Source organism: Hyaena hyaena, unplaced genomic scaffold (genome assembly GCF_003009895.1).
Source record: "Hyaena hyaena isolate Hyena2069 unplaced genomic scaffold, ASM300989v1 scaffold_149, whole genome shotgun sequence".
In the NCBI taxonomy this organism is placed as follows: domain Eukaryota; kingdom Metazoa; phylum Chordata; class Mammalia; order Carnivora; family Hyaenidae; genus Hyaena; species Hyaena hyaena.
This window is the reverse complement of record NW_024080781.1, coordinates 912,798-929,755: the sequence shown is the minus strand read 5'-3', so window position 1 is coordinate 929,755 and position 16,958 is coordinate 912,798. Positions and strand designations below refer to the sequence as shown.

The following is a 16,958-nucleotide window of genomic DNA, read 5'->3' as shown; positions in this document are numbered from 1 at the left end:
CTGTTGTTCTTTTATAAACAATAATTTTGAGATGTTGTCTGCCATATTAATAGTATCTCTACCTAGACATATCAGAAACTCAGCATTGCAAATCAAGTGTTATTTGTATTGATACACAGCTCTTAGAAAATAAGAAAAAAGCAATACATGCTTTATTAAGTAGTCAACCTAAAATTAAATTTGATATAAAATATTATTCTGACCTTTGTTACTGCCATGAACAAACCCTAGATATATCACTCTTGTTTGTTATGACATTGTAGAGCCTGACTTCTTAAACTAAAAAAAAAAGGGTATTGTCCATCATGTTTTCTAGAAATCTCCTATCAGCCTGTAATATTGATACTTTCTGTTGTTGAAAGGTGTTACATCACTCTAACTCAGTCACTTCATCTAACCATGAGTGGAGCCCCAGCTGGCCCAGCTGGTACAGGAAAAACAGAAACCACCAAAGATCTTGGACGTGCCCTTGGCATGATGGTTTATGTATTCAACTGCTCAGAGCAAATGGACTACAAAGTAAGATAGTCATAAACTGCTATATTCTAACAATATTACTCCTGGTTTGGAATGATTGAAACTAATAGCTCAGAACCTTCCTCTGTTAAATTCTTAATGGCTCGCTCTATGATTTAGTCCATAGGAAATATCTATAAGGGATTGGTGCAGACAGGAGCGTGGGGCTGCTTTGATGAATTCAATCGAATTTCGGTGGAGGTTCTATCAGTGGTGGCGGTGCAAGTGAAAATGATACATGACGCCCTCAGAAACAGGAAACGCAGGTGAGTAGTGCCTGGCTTCTTTCTCTTGTTATGGATACAAAGAGAAACATGAAGTAGTGAAGCAAACCTCATCTTCTTCACTTGCTGCCTCTTTCTGTCTCATGAAATGGATAAAATAAGAGGTACTGGTTTATTCTGAAGCAGGATTTTGAATAACCTCCCATTTTTTGTTAGTGGTTTTTAGTAGTTGGATGAAACAAAGGTGTACTACATTAATATGTCAAAAACAAACAAACAAAACCCTTGACAATGCTCAATCCAGTTAGCAATTCTCTGTTCTGCTCTAACTTGACCTTCTATTTGCACTGGACATAGTTGGCTCCTCCTTTCTGCTGGACACGCTTCTTCACATTGGTTCCGGGACACCACCATCCTCCACGTTTTCTCCCATCTTCAGGGATGCCCCTGAGCTGATTCCTTCTCATCTACAAAATCAGAAAAAGTATAGTAACTACCTTATGATCACTGTGGTGACTAAATGCAGAGCACTGGGACAAGTGTTTGGCACTTAGTAAGCACTGTATCAGTGTTTGCTGTTATTTTTTGTTGTTATCATTTCCTGAGCTATCAGTATTAGATGTTGCAAGGCTTACTCTTTGGGTCTCGTTCCCTTGGTGATTTCACCCAGTCATGTGGCTTTATGAACCTTTTGTTTGCTGGTGGCTACTAGATGCCCAGACTTCCTTTCTCTGAGGCCTAGATCTCCAAAGACAGTGCCTTTTGGAGCATCTCAAGACTCCACTTGCTGCCCCATAGGCCTATTATATTTAAGAGATGCAAAATCAAACTCCTGGTGTCTCCACAAACACTTGCTTGCTCAATAGTCTGTCACAGTAGAGTACATGCTCACATTCTGCTAGTTACTCAGTTACTCCAAAAAACTATATCCAGAGTCTAACAGCTTCTCAACCTGATGCCACATTCTAAAATGACTGGCACTTGGGGACTGATGGCTTAATTTGAGAAGTTAGTATTATACTGGTTTTCTTTATAACATTTGTTTGTGGTTTTCTTTGTGCCATTTCTTTGTATGGAGGGAAATCTCATTTTATCTGGCTTACCCACTTACCATCTCTCCTTAAGGCATTTTGCTCAGCTAGCTATCTTACCGATATGGGCAGTTCAATCTCCCAGTGAGGGAAAGCCCCTGGAAACTGACTCTATTATAGAAGTTTCCAGTTGTTGTGTATAACATCTGGGTATTCCCACTGCTTAGAAAGTTCTCAGTGCTTCTATCACATGGCTTTGGTATACCAGTTGACTATGACCACATGTCTGCTGCCTAACCTGCCCCTACTCTGAGGCCATGTTAGAGAAGTTTAATTCTTTCCTCTTTGACACCCCCACTCCCAGATGTATTTCATTTAGTTTTTAGTCACATTCTTATTATTTGATATAACCCAGATGTCATTTGAGGCCATCCTTTCTTTTCTTTTAAAAATTTTTAACATTTATTTATTGTTGAGACACAGAGACAGAGCACGAGCAGGAAAGGGGCAGAGAGAGAAGAAGACACAGAATCTGAAGCAGCTCTAGGCTCTGAGCTGTCAGCACAGAGCCGAACGCAGGACTTGAACCCACCAACCATGAGATCATGACCTGAGCCAAAGTTGGACACTTAACTGGCTGAGCCACCCAGGCACCCCAAGGGTGTCCTTTCTTAAAATTAGATAACTTATCCATGCAAGGATTTCTGGATACTCCCAACTATACTTACTAGTAGTTTTCTCTGTGTCCATGTCTCTGTGTATGTATGTAAGTTGCACCTGTTCATCTCATACTGGCCCATGAACAGATGGCTGGGCTTTGTTATGATTTCATGAATTTTATTACATGCTCTTTATATTCAAGGATTTAAGAGATGGAGCTGTGCCTCAACAGCAAAGCCTTTGCGCACCTTGCCAGCTTTCCCCCTCAAAGTCTTTATTCTTCACTGTGGCTGTCCCTGCTATATCACGGGAGAGCACACAGGGACCCTTTTAGTTCCCGGTGAGTCGCCCTTCCAGGCTTGTCTGCCTTCCCTGGCCTGATATGTTGGGAATCAAGATTTCTCCCTTCTGACCTTGACTATATTAAATCCATCTTCTCTTAATTATCTAGTATCTAAGAAGCTTGTAGTCCTAAAAAACTGTGGCTCTTTTCCCTCTCCTTTGTGTGATGTAGGCCCAGCTCCTTGACTACTCCAGCCCTTCCTTTTCTCAACGAGAGAGAGCCTATACTTTCTCATTTACCCCCATTTGAAAGTTTCCTTTTACTTGTCCTTCACTTTGGCTCCTCTGGCCCTCGCCTGTTCCATTGCTCTGGCCATCAGCAGCCTAACTAGACCCTTGCAGATTTTTCTACAAATCTTTCACTTCTTCTCCAGTGCATACAAGTGTTAAGAATAGAGATGGTCATAGCTAATATCTGTTGAGTATGGGCCATATTCTAGGCATTGTCCTCTTGGGCATTTATACATATAATCTTAGTCTTTGTGTAATCCAATAAAGTGGGTAATATTGCCACCCCCTTTCCTTTTTATGAGATGAAGTAATTGAACATGTCTAAAGTGATAGAGCTACTCTCTGAACACTCACAGTCTGGCTCCACAGCTAGCTGTCCTAACCACCACACTATTCTCCCTCTCTGTGGTAGTCAGTAGGTATTTGCTGAATAATTGGGAGACGGTGAAGGAGGAGGGTGAGCAAATAGACTTAATGAAGACAGAACAAAGAAGCCACTTTGTTCTCATAACATGGGTATTTTCTGTCTTTGCATTGTCCGATTCAAGGAATTGCAGCTGACGTTGAAGGCAAAAATGACATCCTGTTTTGATGTTAAAGTAGCCATATAGGCCATGCTAAAATAGAAAAGAATACTTCCCCTATTTGTAACTCTTTGCAGGGAGGGGAGTGTATTTTAATAAACATTTGTCAAAATGTATTCAAAATATGTATTCATATGAATTTTACAGAAAATCCCCCAGAATCAACAGCTTCTTAATAAGAATTTGCATTTTGCAGTGGTTTTGCATTTGTCACTGTGTAGTCACATTCAATGAGCACATTTAATTCCATCAATTTTCTTCTTATGGTAGATTTGTATTTCTTGGGGAAGCCATCACACTGAAACCATCCGTTGGAATATTTATTACTATGAACCCAGGATATGCTGGCCGAACCGAATTACCGGAAAATCTCAAAGCTCTTTTCAGGCAAGTGTTAAGCCTTGTGGTTTAGCATCTGGAGCACTCATGCCACCTAATGTTGCTGGTTTGCACTGTTAAGTGATTTATTTTTACTTGAGAATTCCTGTGGAAACCCCCTTATTATTGCTTTGGGATTCCTGATAGAACTTCCATATTGATAAGTTTAATTCTTTTGAAACATGAAGCCAGAAATTCAAATCATTACCTAAAAGTTGCATGGTACATTTGAACATGTAATACTAGCTCTTTTATAGTGACATTTTTATTATAAACAAAGTTTTTACTCATTATAGACTCTTTGGAAAATACAAAAAAGGATAACAAAAAGGTTATAGATTTAACACCCAGAAATGATAATTGTTACTTTTTTGGGGCCTCTTTTATAATTCAGGTACTAGTTTAGGTATGATTTTTATTTAGTTCTCATTTAGTATTTTGATGTAAGTAATTCATCATATTATTGAAAATTCCCTGGAAATGCTGTTTTATGTAGTTTCAAAACAGTCCCTCTCATGGCTTATCCATAATTTTCTTAACCATTCCCTATTGTCTGACATGAGGGGTTTGTGTTTTTCTTTTCAGTTTTTTATGACCATAAAATAGCAGGCTATAAACATTTCTTCATATGAAGAGTTACCCTATTTCAGATTATTACCCCAAATAGATTTATACATGTAGAATTACCTGGTGAATGATTAGAATACCTACTGATGACCTGCTTTCCAAAAATATTTTACCGATATATATACTTATTAACAATCTGTCAGAGAAGCCGTGCTGAATCTGAACCAGTTATGTTTCTCTCCAATTTAAATCAACTTTGTTCAGGTGTAATTTCATGTAATAAATTGCAGGCATTTAAGTACAGCTTGTGAAAAAAACTTAACACAATCAAGATATGGAATATTTCCAAACCCTGCAAGTTGTGCCTCGTTGAAGTTAATCGCCCATATCACAGATGGGCTTTCTGTGACTTTAAGTTAAATTTGCCTTTCCTAGAGTTCATGAAACCCTACAGTATGTACTCATTTGTGTTAGCTTCTCTCCTTGAATGTTAAGGTTTGGGGATTCCTCCAAGTTGAGTGTATCACTAGTTCTTTATTGTAGCTGGTTAGTTTTCTATTAAATAGACAAATTACAACTTGTTTATCCATATACCAATTGATGGACATTTGAGTTGTTTCCAGTTTGGGGCTCTTATGAATAAAGCTGCTATGAACAGTCTTCTACAATATTTGTGTGAACATATATCTTATTTTGGATAAATACCTATGAAGGAAAGTGACTTGGTAAATGTGTGTTTGACTTTATTAGAATCTGCCAGTCTGTTTTCCAAGATGGTGGTACTATTTTACCATCTCACCGTCAGTATATGAGAATTTCACTTGCTTTATATCCATACCAAGTTTTAGCCCATGTAATAGATACATGGAGGTATGTCATTGTGGGTTGTTTGCTACATTTCCATGATGGATAATGATTTGAGCATCTTTTTATGTAACTTAACTGGCCATTCCCATACTTCACTTTTATGAAGTGCTGTATTGTGCATGCTTCCTTTGCTAAATTCATATATTGCAAATACTTCCCTCTTAATTTGTGGCTTGCCTTTTAATTTTCTCAATGGTCCATCAATGATAAACGTTTTAAATTTCATGGGATAAAATCTATCAATTTGTTTTTTTAAATATACTAGTTGAGAATGTTTGACTAGCCCCAAGTTGCAAAATTTTTCACATATGTTTTCTTCCAGGAGTTTTGTGGTTTTGTCCTTTTTTCTGTTAAGGTGCTGGAATATACTGATTGATGTTTTCCATTGCTAAAAAATTCTCCAGTGCTGCATTCCTTGGGTAAATTCCACTTAGTCAGGAGATGCTGTTTTTTATATTTATTGCTGGACTCCGTATGCCACCATTTTGTTCAGGATTTTTAAATTATTATTTTTATTATTTTTTTTTTTACCATTTATTCATTTTTGAGAGACAGAGACAGTGTGTGAGTGGGGGAGAGGCAGAGGGAGAGGGAGACACAGAATCTGAAGCAGGCTCCAGGCTCTGAGCTGTCAGCACAGAGCCCGATGTGGGGCTTGAACTCACAGACCACGAGATCGTGACCTGAGCTGAAGTCGGAAGCTTCACCGACTGAGCCACCCAGGCGCCCCTATTTTGTTAAGGAGTTTTAAATCTATACCATGAGGGATATGGGTCTGTAGTGTCCTTTTTTGTACTATCTTTATCTGGTTTTGGCATTAGGGTGATGCTGACCTCATGACATGTGGTGGCAAATGCTCCCTTGTCTATTTTCTTGAGAGTTTGTATAGGGTTGGTAATATTTACCCCTTAAATACATGATAGAATTACCCATCTGGGCCTGGATTTTTCTTTGTAGGAGTTTTTTTTGTTTGTTTGTTTTATTGGTTTTTTTTTTGTGATAGACTCAACTTTTTAATAGATATGGAGCTAATCAGATTTTTTAAAATTCTTTTATTAGTTTTTGGTAATTTCCGTCTTTTAAGAAGACTCTCCACATTATTTACATTCCTAAATGTATTGGCATTTATTTGTTCATAATATTCCCTTATTATCTATAGTGATATCTTCAGTCCTTGTCTTTTGTGGATAATTTGTGTCTTCTTCCCCCCCCCCTTTTTTTATTTTTTGCTTTTTTGAGCTAGAGGTTTATCAGTTACATTTTCAAGAGTTCTTTGGTGTTCATTGTATTATTCAGTGTCTGCCTTCAAAGTGATATGCTATTTAGCATATAATGTAAGAGCCTCTGTAGTTCTTAGTGTGATTTCTTTCACTTCTTTTAAGCTTGAAATTTGCTTGTCCGCCTGTCTAGTTATTTAAATTTTTCGTTTGTATTTTCTTCTAATTTTTATAGTATGACTTTTTAAATGTACTTTATTGAGAACTTATTTTGGTAGGTAACAAGAGTATTTAAACAGAATTCTTTTCCAAAATAGTCAGTTACTCTAGCATGCTCTATTAAATGTTTCTTTTCCTCATAAAGCTGCTTTGCCTAGCATAGCAGCTTTATAATGTCTATTTAAAACAAATAATTTTAGAGACTATCCTTAGAAATGTAATGATTATAAAATACTTGGATTTGAAAATTGTATATCTTTCCAGTATTTTTACATTTGTATCTCAGTTCATCTCCTGCATGTTTTCATTTTGGTCTCAAAATTACTGTTTTGTGCCATTTTCATAAATGTGGTCTAAATAAGTAAAGCTTTGGATGATGCAAGTAGCATTCATGAGTGGAGGCAGTGTACCTGAGCCTGAAGAGCGTCCTGATACCACCCCTCACCTGCCATGGGGCCGAGGGCATGTGCTCACCCTCCTCAGAACCTTAGTCTGCACTTCTGCAAAATACAGATGAGAAGAGGAGCCACTTCCTAGAGTTGTGACAAGGGAGTGAGCGCATGAAAAGCTTTTCGCACTCTGTTTGGTGTGAAGAACGTGCTCAGTAAAAAAGTTGTCAATATTAATGTATGTACCAAGCAAGTCAACTCACTACCTTTTCTTTCCCCTATTTACTGTTCATCTTTAGTACTTCTATCCTATGATAGGGTACAAATGTGGGGGGAAGTGTGGGCGTAATTTAAATAGGAGAAGTAGTCATGGCATAGATCCAAAGAAACTTAGGAATGTTTAGGGTGAAAACTTAGATATGTGCGATGTAGACTGTAATTATATTTACGAAAGCAGGTGGAGGGACACTATTGGACTGTGTACTTTAAGAAGTCGAAAATAACAGGCTTATTTACTTAGTTGCTTCCTTCTTTGCCCTTCAGTTGAGTAGAATTTTTCAGATGTTGCTGTAAAGGGCAGTGGTCTTTAGGGAGGCCTTTGTGGAATTCCCCCTCCAAAAAGGAGATTTAAACGTTATGTTTTGGTCAATTCTTATCTTAAAAATCTAACCAAGCTGGCCTGAGGCAGTGGTATGCTAGAAAGGGCCTGTACCAGCTTGAAAGCATGGATGGTTAAATTTTCATGAATTCTATAAGCGCAGCCACTAATGGAAACTTAGTTATATAAACAGTTGATTATATTTAAAACAAAAGTGATAAATACTCAGAACGCGTTACTATTTCAGTAATATTGCAGTTAGGTCCTTTCTATCTGTTTTGTATGCTTGGTGGTATGCTCTTGCACATCCCTTCCCAGACCCACGTTTAGTGATGTGTTGATAGACTGAAGTTAGCCATGGTGCAGGTATTTATTCTGTGGAAGCCCACAAATGCTATTTTTTGGAGAGCCAGTCATTTACCAGCCCAGCACTGGCCACAGGTAAAGGCGGCCTCTAGCCCCAAGTATCACTGAGTTTTCTGCAGCAATGACTTCTAGGAGAATATACCACAGATGCCCCTTAAGCTCTTACACCCATTCTTCTGTCATTTTCAGACATTCTGTCTTTTTCTGTGTATCTAGTAACTGACGGACATTTTTTAGTTGAAGCGAAGGGTCTTGTTACCTGTGATGGACACAGGTATTTGTGAACCACTTCAGAATGGTGAGAATGTTGGTACAAATTAATCACTTGATTTCAGCAATTTGTATGTATTACCTTACAACATTTTAAAACTAAATTTCTTATTTCCTTTTTAGACCCTGTGCCATGGTGGCCCCTGACATTGAGCTAATATGTGAGATCATGTTAGTTGCTGAAGGCTTTGCAGACGCGCGTTCACTAGCCCGCAAGTTCGTGACATTGTACACGCTCTGCAGGGGGCTCCTCTCCAAGCAGGTGAGTGGCCTTTTGTTCCTTTTCCTAGGTTTTTATGTCCCATTAAAACCACTTTTGAAAGATAGATGCTTAGTACTTTATCAGTCACATTACAGTTATACCTTTTAGAGTAATTTTATATTTTCCATAAAAGTTTGAAAATATTTTAGGATTTGTAATATTTTTTCTGATTTTAAAATGAGACATTTTAAGTTGACTGTTTTATTGGTACTATGTACAGTAATTATCACTGGGCTCTGTGGTTGTGTTTAACCCTCACCAATGCTATAATTGTGGAATTTTATGGTGCCTACTTTGTTGGTGAGAATATTATTTTCTAGCGAGAGATGGCAGGAGTGTTTATAGGAGTCTGAAGAGGTAAGAACCCCTCAAGAAATGTTAAATGAAAAATTTTCTCATCTGGTGGTAATCTTTATTTGAAGGAAGGTGGGTTTTTGTTTGCTCTACAATTCCCTAGTCTCTGAAGTGGGTCAAACTTATTCTTTACTCTCCTCACTAGCCTTTTTTTTTTTTTTTTTTTTTTTTTGGAGTATAGGTGACAGTCAGTGATGTTAGTTTCGGGTGTCTAGCACACTGATTGCACATGTCTGTACGTTATGCTATGCTCCCCACAAATGTGGCTCCCATCTGTCACCATACCAGGCTATCACAGTACCATTGACCATATTTCCTGTGCTATACCTTTTATTCCTGTCCAATCACTAGCTTCTTGGTGTTTCACTGAAGCTGCTGATGCACTACAAAAATGACATATGTATCAGCCTCATTATTGTTAAATTCAGCTTTGTGGTCACCTTTGACTTCAGTCTTTTGCTGACCTTTCATTAATTTCTGGTGACATTATTTTGCAGCTTTTCTGGCATGAAAGTATTAAAATGCTACAGTTAGAACCACATAGTTACCTATACTGACAGATGGACTCATTTTAAATTACCTGTTGTGGAGGTGGAATTTGGAATCTGAGAGAGAAGTTCATGTTGTCCTTTTAATAACTGTAACTTTATATTCTGCAGGTGGGAAATCATAGCAAATTTAATAACACATAAGAATGTTTATGGCAGTATTATATGCAGAAAGCAGCATACCAAGCAAGATGTAATCTACAACTTGCGTTTGTTTTACATTTTAGACTGTGTATTATATAAAATGACTGGGAAATACATTGTGATTTTTAATTTTTGTCTCTGGGTAATCATACTGTGAGTATTTTTTATTTTTCTCCATGTTTGTAGAATCCTTTTTATTTTTTCAAGGAGTTGATTTTAGTTTTATCATGGGCAGAAATCCAAAGAAAACAATGTCACTGAACCTGAGCAATACGGAGTTGCAACCACGTCCATCCCCAGTGCATATTTAAGCACTGAGTGAGCACTTACTGTATGCAAGTAACATGTTTGTCGATGAAGAGGGCAAACAAGAACAAATAAAACCAGTACGCTCAGATTTCTGAGTTCAGAGAAATTCTGAGATTGCGTTTCCATGAGATAAAAATTAGAAGAACATGCAGGAGGAGATGATCATAGTTTCAAGGAAGATTAGGTGTAAGAGTGAGATGTTGGGAGTAACGTAGAATAGGCAAGGAGAGCGTTCTCCAGCTCAAGGAATGTCATGGGTGAGGTGAGGTGAGGGAAGGCAGCGAGGCTACAACAGAAGGGCTCAGTTAGAAGTACAGATGCTGATACTTTCCTAAACTGTAGAGATTTAAGAAGAACCTGTGGATGGTTTTGACTGATGGACTACCATAACAAAAACGGTGAAGACTATTTCAGTAGTTGTTAGATTTACATGTTAAGAAGGGTCACCAGCTCCTCTTAAACTTGTCCAGAATTTTTTCTACCCCATCTCCTTTAATGTTCATACTGCACTGACTAAGCCCCTTCCTCAGTCTCTCTGACCTCCACACTCCAGTTCTCTCCCCTTTCCTCTTCTCCTCAAGCAATCATCTTTTTCTGTATCATGACTCTCAAATGAGTTTTTATCATGGCCCATAGTAAAAAATGCTTCGGTTGAGACTCAGGACCCACACCTGTGTGTCATATTGTGCAGCTGAAACAACAATTTTCACCTAACACTTCTTGCCCTTCTTATTTGCGATGTATTATGGTATTTTTCATTCTGTTCTCTTCTGTTCTATTATCAGCAGAAATGAGCAAACCTACTAAATTGATTTTACCATTCACTAATGGATTGAAGGACATATTTATACATGGATATATTGTTTCACTGCTCACAACACTTTTTATTCTTCCAACAGCCTTGTAAAGTGGTTAGAGCCTTTTATGTGCGTTTTTGTAGATGATGATACTTGGAGAGGGTGATGACTTTCCCAGAGGCACCGTTGAGAGATATTTGAGAGAAGGGTTGTCACTCTGTGGGTGGCAGATGAAAGGCAAAAGAGAGCAATCTGTTAATTCAGTGTCCCTTTCCTGAGCACCTGCCCTGTGCAGTGCACCATGTTGGGACCTACAAGCCAAAAGGAAGTAGGTCTGTGCTCTTTTCCCCAGGAGCCCAGAGCCTGTGAAAAGAATCTTCTGTTGGGATTATGTGAAACTCTCAAAGCGGAAGTCCTGTTATATCCCTGAATTTTAATAACACATTTTGGACTGTATTAAATGCCAACATTGGGACTAGAGCATCTGAGTAGTTAAGAGGTAGAGTAATTAGGGCAAGTAGAGATCTGGGGCCGGGAGGGGTGGACTCACAGGGTTAGGCATTGAAGTTTAACTGGAGAAATAGGCCATGTTTAGAGGTGAAAACGTGCAAGTAGTTAGCTCCTGAGTTAGCAGGTTTACTGAGAGAAGAGCAGGGAAGATGGATGGAGCCTTGGGCTCGCTGCAACTCAGTTCTTTGGGAAGAAGAGATCTGCTGACGGAGGCAGAGAATCAGGACATAGGGAGGAGGATATTGAAGGGACATGGTTTTTACAAATTGGAAAAGAAGAGGAAAATAGTATTTTACATCATTAAAGCATGTATTTATCTGAACTCTTTTCTTATAGCTTTTGGGTTTTACTTCTGGAATGAGAAGCTTATTCCCTTATGGCACTTTTTGAGAAAATATAACCTATGTTTTGATTTTTAGGATCATTATGATTGGGGACTTCGTGCTATTAAATCTGTCTTGGTTGTAGCTGGCTCCCTGAAGCGAGGAGATAAAAATAGACCCGAAGATCAGGTACTGCAGTGTGAACATGGTTTTGTGGAGTGGAGTAGCTACACAGCTTCACAGAAATGAAAGTATATACCTGGATGGTGGGCCATGCCTAGTGCAACTTTTATTTTTTTTATTTTTTAAATTATATTTTAAATTTATTTATTTTGAGAGAGACAGAGGCAGCACGAGTTAGAGAGAGGTGAGAGGATCCTAACCAGGCTCTGTACCGCCAGCGCAGACCCCAACCTGGGGCTTGAACTCTCGAAACCATGAGATCATGCCCTGAGCTGAAACCAAGAGTCAGTTAACCAGCTGAGCCACCCCAGACACACCAGCATAGAGTAGCTTTTAAAAAATATAATCTCTTTTACATGTAGAATATTTTGAGGACTGGAATTTCTTATGTTATAAAAGAAAAGTATTCTTGAGTATAACGATATGAATACAGGAAAGAATGTGACTTTTAAGTGCTTTTGCAATATCAGGTACAAAAAATATTTTGGCAGTCATAATCAAATCAGTAATCACTGATTGATTTCCTCTGGGGAACATTTAGAAAATCTGATTAATTGAGTTGGTATAATAATCCTGAAATGTCAGTGAAAACATAATCTAATGGAACAGAGTATGCTCACTTCATGGGATGTAAGATGAGCAAGGAGAATGGAACAGGAAGAATGATCACCTGACACCGGTGACGTGCGTAGGTGATTATTCACAGCTGCTGGGCGAATGTTCTATCCCTGCTGGGGAGAAACAATAACAGCCTTTTTCTCTAAGTTTTTTAAGGCATTTTTTCTTTACTGTATAGTGAGAACAGTGGATCACTTTGTGTGTATTCCGTATGACTTGAGAAGTTGAAGAAAAAAATCTATACATTTCTTTTTGTACTAAAGAATACTTACATGATTTTCTACTTCTGGAATACTTTCTTTTCCTCTCAGTCATACATAATTCACAATTGAGTTATGATTTTCGCATTTTTTTTTCTGTTTGTTGTTATTGTTGTCGGATCACTTACCTCTTTCTGTAAAAGTCATCCTGATGTTCATGTTACTGCTTTTAAAATCAAAAGCCCTCTTCAGTTTTCAGCAAATACAGAGCAAATACTGAAATGAAAAATGGTTAAGTTTATTATTCGGAGGTTCTTAGAGATTCTCTTTGAACAAAATGATCTGATGGGCCTGATTAATTTTTTCCTGGAGTTTGAGGATTACAGAGAGAAGGGCCTCAGACCCTTTGTCAAGGTCAAAGCAGATTGTTGCAGGAAAGAGGCCTCCCCACCCGCATGAGTCTGAGGTTTGTCTGTGATATCAGCAGAGCCTTCTCATGTGCTGATATGTGCACTTCTAGACATTTAGCCTCCCCGTAGATAGAATGCCATCCTAACAGAGACCAGTATTGATATCCCTGACTTGAGAAGTAAGGCTTAAAAATACGATCTTTAGTTTTGAAGATGTTTGTTAAACCTTGTATTGGCTTTTTAAATAAAATGTTTTCTTCCTAGGTACTCATGAGAGCATTAAGGGACTTCAATATGCCTAAGATAGTGACGGACGACATCCCTGTGTTTTTGGGCCTGGTTGGTGACCTGTTTCCAGCTCTGGACGTGCCCCGGAGGAGAGCGCCACACTTCGAACAGGCTGTCAGGCAGTCCACCTTGGAGCTTCACCTGCAGCCTGAGGAGAGCTTCGTCCTTAAAGTAAATAGCGCATGTGCTTTTCACGGCAGCACTTGAGTTTTTTAGGGAGAATTACCATATTTAAGTGATCGTTAACCAAAACACCAACTCACTACACTGACCTTTCCATAATCTTAACATAGTCTTTAAAGCATTCTATTATGACATGCTATACTACAGTCATTATCAATAATTATTGTGTAGTTCCATCCTTTGAGAAGGAACCTTTGATTGACTCATGGTTTTATTCTTTATTTGTTTATTTTTTAAATGTATTTATTTTGAGAGAAGAGAGCATGAGTCGGGGAGGGCTGGACAAAGAGGAAGAGAGAGGGAATCCCAAGCAGGCTCTGTGCTACCAGCAGGGCTTGAACTCTCGAAGCATGGGATCATGACCAGAGCTGAAACCAAGACTTGGACACCTAACTGACTGAGCCACCCAGGTGCCATTGATTAAGTCATGGCTTAAATATAAGTCTACTTCTCAGTAGATAAAATTTCTTGTTTGCTCTTGTGACATGCATCAAAAATTAATGTTGCTCTCTTTTCTTTGCATCTTAGAGAACAAAGGAAGTAAATCAATTAGTATGTGCTTTTAATGGGGAAAAAGTGTCTACATATATGACATCTGGTTTATCAAAGGCTTATGCTTATGCGTGCTCACTTTGAGTGTAGTAAATACATGGACGTTAAAATACACATAAACTACCTGTTTTAGATATTTTAAAGGGTAAAAGGCGTTACTCACTTGTAGGTGATTAGCCACGTATGGTGTTTGTCCAACACATCATGAAGATTCCTTGATGTTGTAAGTAATTCCTACCACGTGCAAAGTACTATACTGTACTTCACTTTTCAGTGAAGCCCTTTTCACTGAAATCTGCCTGTGTCAGTGACTCACCGAGTGCTGGTTTTCCTTCACTTTTACTCCCATATTGTACTTGGGGAGATCTAGAAGAAGCCGTAGTTGTCATCACTTTTAACTTTCCTGGAACATAATTTTTTAAGTAGGAGCTGGCTTGAGTTGTAAAGAAAGAATGAAACAAAAATGGGTAGGAACTTTTTGTTTGTTTCATGCTTTGTTTTGTTTTTAAATCACCAACTCATGAGAGGAGCCATTGACTGACTGTTTGGTCTGCAGGTCGCCCAGCTTGAGGAACTGTTGGCTGTGAGGCACTCTGTATTTGTGGTTGGAAATGCTGGCACAGGAAAGAGTGAGGTATGCTAAATTGCCTGCTAGTTTTCAGCCACACAGGGAACAAATTTTGGTCAGACGTATTTTCAATTCTAAGAGTTCCCCTTCATTGAAGTGCCCCATAATTTTGAGCTAGAATGTCAGACTTTAATACTACCTTTTGATCAATTGACACTTTTTTTTCATATTAGGTGCAGGGAGAAGGTAACAAAAAGAATCTTTTGTTCAAATAGGAAAAGCTGAGATAAGATGGGGCTTTCCATATTTATGAAATCAATTTTCTTTTCCTGTCTCCCAAGTTACTTTAGATTCTCCTTCCCATATCACTAAGAAAAACCCAAATATTTTCCTTCGATACTTTCTCAGAAATAGAGCCTTTGATAGGGGCAAAAGAAAACAAAAAGGCAGGGAGGCAGCCAAACCCACATCATGAGGGTCCCTCTTACGTGCTATGCTAGATGCATTATATGTGATTTACTGTGTGCAGTGATGATATACTCTGGGTATTATTATCCTCATTTTTACTTCATTGCTTGATTTTGTTTGGTCCCACTGACAATCCTGGCAACATACTTATTTTCTTGGTTGGCAGATGCTAATTTTAATTCAGGGTGCTTGGGTACAATATAAACATATCTGGTAACCAAAGACTAAAAATAATCCTAGTGAGTGTATAAGGTTTTAGAACATGGGTGTGTATAGAACTTGCCAGTATTTAGATCGGAACTCAAACTGGAACAATTACATAGGGAGGCCCAGTATAGGAATTTTCTAGTGAAAAATGTAATAATTGAAATATTAAAGTAGATAACTGATAGACCTGTAATTATTTTGTTAGAGTAAGTTTCAGATGTGGGCCATGGTTCAGGGAAGGATAAAATTAAATTCTATAATTTCCAGTAGATTAATGGTTTCTAAAAATATAAGCTTAATATTCCTAAGGCATTCAATTTCTTTCATCTCCTCTTCACTGATTGTGTTCTATTCAACCTTTACTTGAACTTGATAGAACCCACACACTGAAGCTCAGACCACGTTACTTAGCAACTCTTACTCTTCTCAAGTGTTTGGCCATTGTTTATTAGTCCTTCAAACCCCTATCAAGTGGGGAGATCAGGATGAGGACTATCTAAAATAAAAGCCACGGCTTCTTAGAGAAAGCGCAAAGGGTAGTCAGGGCACATTATTTAGCTGAAAGTGTCATAATCAAACTGACCTAGAGAAAGCATCTATCCTGTGAATTCTTAGCCTCAAAGTTTCTTATTCTCCATTATCTAGATTAGAGTTTCTCAGCTTCATTCGCTGTGGACGCTTTGGGTGAGATAACTCTTTGTCACGGAGGCTGTCCTGGGTGTTCATTATAGGACACTGAGCAGTGTCCATGGCTTCTGTTGTATAGCATGCCCCCTTTGTCAAGTCTGGAGCATCTTCTGCTGAGCACTGTTGCACTGGGCCACTAGGTGTCCAACCACGTCCAGACTAGCATCGTAGGCCCCACTTGGGACGTTATTAGAAATGCAAATCTCAGCCCCATCCTAGCCTTCCTGAATATTAGAAGCTCCTGATTGGGCCCAGCCATCTGTGTCTTAACATCCTCTTGGTGATTCTGATGCATCCTACATACACGCAGAGTGGACTTTAATAACGCTAGCTGGAACACTTATTTACTTACTTGCACACATGGTTGAAAATCTCAAATGATAGAGTGACTTCCTCTAGTGCACGTGGTTCAAAGAATCAGGTGAAGAGGTCCTAAGAGATGGTAGGATTAAATTTGTCAAGATAGGAAGGAGAATGTGCACATATAAATTTTTTCCCGTATTTAATAAATGCAGAATATGTAGGAATGTAAAATGAATAAGGAAAATCTTTTAGAAACTGTTTGCTTTCCATTTGCCTTACAGGAGTATTAGTTTTCTGAGCTTTTTTCCCACTTCTTCCCTTCAGATTTTGAGAACACTGAACCGAACATATGTTAACATGAAACAAAAACCTACTTGGAATGACTTAAACCCCAAAGCTGTGACAACAGATGAACTCTTTGGTTTCATACATCACGCTACTCGAGAATGGAAAGATGGCAAGTAGTATTTCTACTTACAAGTGCTAAAAACTTTCTTTCTTTCTTTCTTTCTTTCTTTCTTTCTTTCTTTCTTTCTTTCTTTCTTTTTCTTTCTTTCCTTTCCTTCCTTCCTTCCTTCCTTCCTT

At 38.3% G+C, this 16,958-nt stretch overlaps 1 protein-coding gene across 1 annotated transcript in view; it reads left to right on the top strand.

The window, feature by feature from the left end:
* The window catches only part of DNAH11 (dynein axonemal heavy chain 11), a 353,093-nt gene that overhangs the window by 147,690 nt on the left and 188,445 nt on the right, over positions 1-16,958 (top strand). The window contains exons 33-40 of the mRNA XM_039238848.1: positions 363-519; positions 637-782; positions 3,859-3,975; positions 8,583-8,721; positions 11,803-11,895; positions 13,382-13,576; positions 14,697-14,774; positions 16,698-16,830. Coding sequence (XP_039094779.1) covers positions 363-519; positions 637-782; positions 3,859-3,975; positions 8,583-8,721; positions 11,803-11,895; positions 13,382-13,576; positions 14,697-14,774; positions 16,698-16,830 — 1,058 coding nt within the window. The remainder of the gene's footprint in view (positions 1-362; positions 520-636; positions 783-3,858; positions 3,976-8,582; positions 8,722-11,802; positions 11,896-13,381; positions 13,577-14,696; positions 14,775-16,697; positions 16,831-16,958) is intronic.